Source organism: Nicotiana attenuata, unplaced genomic scaffold, assembly GCF_001879085.1.
Source record: "Nicotiana attenuata strain UT unplaced genomic scaffold, NIATTr2, whole genome shotgun sequence".
Lineage (NCBI taxonomy): Eukaryota > Viridiplantae > Streptophyta > Magnoliopsida > Solanales > Solanaceae > Nicotiana > Nicotiana attenuata.
This window is the reverse complement of record NW_017672928.1, coordinates 116,828-120,107: the sequence shown is the minus strand read 5'-3', so window position 1 is coordinate 120,107 and position 3,280 is coordinate 116,828. Positions and strand designations below refer to the sequence as shown.

The 3,280-nt window shown below is 39.3% G+C and overlaps 1 protein-coding gene across 1 annotated transcript; it reads left to right on the top strand.

Annotated features, from left to right (window-relative positions):
* Window positions 1-1,482: 1,482 nt before the first annotated feature.
* On the top strand, window positions 1,483-2,271 carry LOC109214963 (nucleolin-like). Its single transcript, XM_019378939.1, has 2 exons — window positions 1,483-1,836; window positions 1,900-2,271. The coding sequence occupies exons 1-2, from the start codon at window positions 1,483-1,485 to the stop codon at window positions 2,269-2,271; spliced, it is 726 nt and encodes a 241-aa protein (XP_019234484.1).
* The last annotated feature ends 1,009 nt before the right edge of the window (window positions 2,272-3,280 follow it).

Here is a 3,280-nt window from a genome sequence, read left to right as displayed (position 1 = left end):
ACTTTGAAATTGATGTAGGTTGTATCCACATCTTTTGTGACAACACCAGTGCAATTAGTATGACCAAGAACCCGGTTCATCACAAAAGAACCAAGAACCCGGTTCATCACAAAAGAACTAAGCACATAGATGTTAGATATCACTTTTTGAGGGACAACTATAAAAAGGTTTGATCATTGTGGAATTTTGTGCTACTGACAAGCAAATAGCTGACATCTTCACAAAAGCTCTAAGTAGAGATCACTTTGAAAGGAACATGTTAGAATTAGAGATGATTAATATCACCTAAAAGGAACCAGTTCTAACTCAATAATTGGTTAGATAATTTGCGAATTTTGTACATAATTAGATTAGATTAGATTTTGCTTAGTCTCATACTTTCACTAGTATACTCTTGTTCCATGTGCTAAAATGTCTCATTAATCTCTATGATATTATCTTTATTTTCTTGAAAAATTCAGACTTACACAAGAGAATTCTCTTTGAAGAACCTGGTTCATCAACATTACATAGTACGTACTCTCCACTCCGCATACTTCGAAGTAATTGTATTTGGATCATGATAAAAAAAGAGTCCCATTTAATTCCAACCTCCCTCAAGTTTATCTATTACAAATGAACCAGTTTCACCTAAAGAGAGTCCCACGCACCATAATTGCCTAGATTCTAGGGAAGACTCCAACATCTTTTCAAACTGACTTTCCCATTTTGATTAGACTTCTGAGCTTCTAAAAAGCTGTCGTTACCCACTTAAAAACTCCCTACTTAAATTGATTTGGCCTTACCCATTTCCTCACTTCTAATTTTCCAGCAGCCATAATTCTCTCTATCTTCTCTGATTTCTTCTACACACAGATGCATCTACAAACATCAATGGAAAACCTATCTCACAACCCCTCTTCACCACCCAAGGAATCTACACCTACACCTTCGATCACACCCTTAACCATACCTAGCTCTAAGAAAGGAAGGATCGAGAGGCTGGCTTGCAAGACAGTCGCTGGCAGTGAACAAATGAAGAAAATAAATGAAAATTGAAAGCAAGCCAGGTAGAAGAATCCTTTAAAACTGCAACTGAGGGGGGAGGGGGGGGGAGAAATTGTTTCATATAAAAAAGAGCAGGTAACATTTGGTTCTAATATTGCGTCCGAGATAATTTCTGGAGTTGCTCAAAATTTGGAGAACAAATTTTTGTTGGTTGGTACTATTGTGGGGTAGAGATCACTGAGTTTAAAAGAATTGGTGGTAAAAATAAAAAGACAAAATTAAAAGAGAGTGGGGGTGATCAAGGTGATGTGAGGGGAAAGGGAAAAGAAGGAGTGGTTGAATCTTCACCTACTCCTGTTGGGTTGACTGAGGAGACAGTGGCTATGGTGTTGTGGAGTGAGGAAGTTGTTGAGGAGGAAGAAAGTTGGAGAGAAGAAGGGGGGAATGGGTTTGGTGATGCAAGTGCAACTGAGGGCGATGGTTAGGTTGAGGAACATGTTCCAAGAACCTATTCCATCTGTGCAGGAATCCCTCGAAGACTTACTGAAACGAGTGTCTGACAGCTACAACCCGAAAAAGAAGAAAAGTTCAGGAGTTAAAATCCATGGAACTGCTAGGGCAAACAAGAAAAGAAAAGCTACCTCTTCCATCTCTGTAGAGACTCCTCCTACAAGAGGAAGAGCTACAAGAAATCAGAAGAAGCAGAGTGAGGCTGAACTTGAAAGAGCCTCAAAAGAGAGCAAACAAAAAGCTGCTGCAAAGGGAAAGAAAAAAGTGAGTGAGCCTATTGAGGCAATTGAAATTGAGGAAATGGACCTGGTTCTTCATGATAAAGACAAGGAAGAGGAGGTAGAGGTTATGAATCCAAAGGCAAACAAAAGAAAGACTTCTAAAAAGAAGTCTCCTTAAAAGACTGTTGATGCAGAGCCTTCTACCTTGGCAAAAAGAACCGGGTCTTCCAGGAAATCTAGGAAAGTGCAAGTAGTGGAGGAAGAAGATAGTGAAGAAGAAGAGGAAATTGATGAAGAACAGGACAAGATGGTGAAGTTTGGCAAGAGAACAATCTTGAAAGATAGACTCCTCAGGGACTTGGAGGAGGAAGGAATGGTGATGTTGCTGGAGAAGCTAGAAATTCAGGGTTGGAAGGACATGGTCCTTCGGATGGAAGGAAAACTTGCCAGAACTGAGATTGTGGAGTTCATGGCAAATTGTGAAATCAAGAATGGCAGGGTCACTAGTGTGGTGAAAGGGGTGACTGTGAGCTTTGACGATAAGGAATTGTGAGAGATTCTAGGGGTACGTGCTGAAGGGTACATGATTACAAAGAGCTGAAATGGCCAAGCCTAGAAAATCTACCTACCTTCCTTGCCATTACAAGGAAATTTACTGACAATGAGTTAGAGCTATAGCCCAAGGCTATGTACAAAAGTGAGATGAAGCCTGCCCACAAGTTGCTTTTTGAATTCGTCAACAAGGTTGTGTTGCCCAGGCAGGAAAGAAGGAACATTGCCACCTTCATGGATGGCTAATATCCTTAGATTGATAAGTAATACTTGACTCCATGATTGCATTTGAAGTTGCCTAAATGGCCATGAGTAGATCTAATAAAATCTGGTTATCTAACATAATTATGCAACTTTTCGATGATGCTAAAAGGGGGAAGATATGTTGTTTTTACTTTGGACTGTAATGTTTATAACCTAATGAACCCGGTCCTTGATGATTTGTGTGTTTAAATAGAATGTGTTCTAACATTGTGTTGATGTTGAGCTGAGTTGAAACGGTTTTCATGCTTATCAAAAGCACGAAGTTTGTCATCATCAAAAAGGGAGAATTTGTTGGCCTGAGTAAGTTTGTTTTGATGATTGACAAAGAAACACACGCATGAACCATGTCCATATACAGTGTAGCATATTCGAGCACAAGGCATGCACGTGAAGGAGATAAGCATAAATAGCTATATTGGATATCTCCTGAAAGAAAATGTTGTATATTTGATAAGGAGCGGGACTCCTTACTCGAAGAGAACTCTATCCTAGATAATGGAGGCGTTAGAAGTCGAAGATAACTAGAACTCTTCCACCAAGGAAGAGCATAGTATTAGAACTCTAATTATTTCCTATTCTACTAACTCTATATATTTCAGGATGTTCTCATTTTACAGGGAGACACAAATACAGAAGTGGAAGCACAAATTGAAAGCAAAATAGCAAGGCATTTTGTAAGCAATTCTTGTGTGATTTAAGTGTGCGAACCTGAAGCTACATGAACCAGATAGAAGAACTAGTTCCAA